The 1,161-nt window shown below is 51.3% G+C and overlaps 1 protein-coding gene across 1 annotated transcript in view; it reads right to left on the minus strand.

The window, feature by feature from the left end:
- The window catches only part of LITAF (lipopolysaccharide induced TNF factor), a 10,312-nt gene extending 9,589 nt beyond the window's left edge, over positions 1-723 (minus strand). Inside the window, exon 1 of the mRNA XM_045286055.1 lies at positions 3-723. Within this exon, the coding sequence (XP_045141990.1) occupies positions 3-170 (168 nt within the window). The 5' untranslated portion in view covers positions 171-723. The remainder of the gene's footprint in view (positions 1-2) is intronic.
- Between the last annotated feature and the right edge of the window lie 438 nt (positions 724-1,161).

Consider the following 1,161-nt stretch of genomic DNA (forward strand, 5'->3'; position numbering starts at 1 on the left):
GGAGGGTTCATGCCCTTCCCATCGGGGCCGGTCACGAGTCCCGTGGTGGGCCCAGGCATGGGCATTGGAGGCGGAGGGTAGTGGCTGCTGACCGTCTCTTCGTAGGTCGGGGGTGCGCTGGGCACCGAGGAAGGGCCGACAGCCGCCTGGTAGGGTCCTGGAACCGACATTGTCACCTGAGGCCAAGACAGAAGACACCACCATCAGAAATTCAACGGACATCTTTCTACGAACACATCTCCCACTTCTTCCCGACACACAGAACAGCTGCAGACACTCCTCAGCTTCAGACTCCCTCGAAAGAGAGTCTTTCACTGCCTTTCCCTGGGGACCCCCAAATTACCATCCTCTTTGTGGGTCCTCCTAAACAAACATTGCTATAACTGAAACATCATCGAAACGGATAAACTCCCAAGGGGAGACAGCAGCTAAGTAGTAAGAGAGGTTTCTTCACCCTACAATGATTTTGCCTTGAGACGCTAAGGGGTTTTAGTCCTCTTTTGTAACCACTGTGGCTTTTGCAACAAAGTTTCAGCCGATGGGAGAGAAAAGTCACAGATCTTGCGAATACAACACCGACCCAAAGCCGATGCAGCCTCACCATGGCCCTACCGCACAGGCTGGAACTGCCTCAAAGGCTTTTCAAGGCTGTGGATTTTGAGTCGGGCTGTCACATCTTTTGCCCTTCCAGGAGCTTGGTGGATTCAAACCGCCAACCTTGTGGTTAGTAACCCAAGAATTAGCCCACTATGCCACAAGAAGGCAGACACAGAAGAACACACATTCGAGACTAATGTTCACTGTACCTCTCTCTATTCACAACAGCCTAACGGTGGAAACAGCCTGAGTGTCCTGTAGCATTTAGGTGTGATGGCTAGCCACAATCTGGCCAACGCGTTAACAAAGGACTGACAGCCGGACACACAGCACCACGTGCACAAACCCCCAAAACACGGTGCAGAGTGAAAGAGCCATGGAAAGGAGTCAACTGCACGATATAAGCAAATATGCAATATTTGGAAGAAATAGGCACAAACCACATATTAGTGGTTACCAAGGGGTGGGAAGGAGACTGGGGCCAAGGCTTGGGGTAGGAGGGAGTAGCTGGGCTTGTGTTGACAGCAAAGGAAATATCCAGAAATAGGATAGTGGTGATGGTTA

The sequence above is a fragment of the Echinops telfairi genome, unplaced genomic scaffold (assembly GCF_000313985.2).
Source record: "Echinops telfairi isolate 266 unplaced genomic scaffold, ASM31398v2 ScPeMD7_5;HRSCAF=22, whole genome shotgun sequence".
NCBI lineage: Eukaryota > Metazoa > Chordata > Mammalia > Afrosoricida > Tenrecidae > Echinops > Echinops telfairi.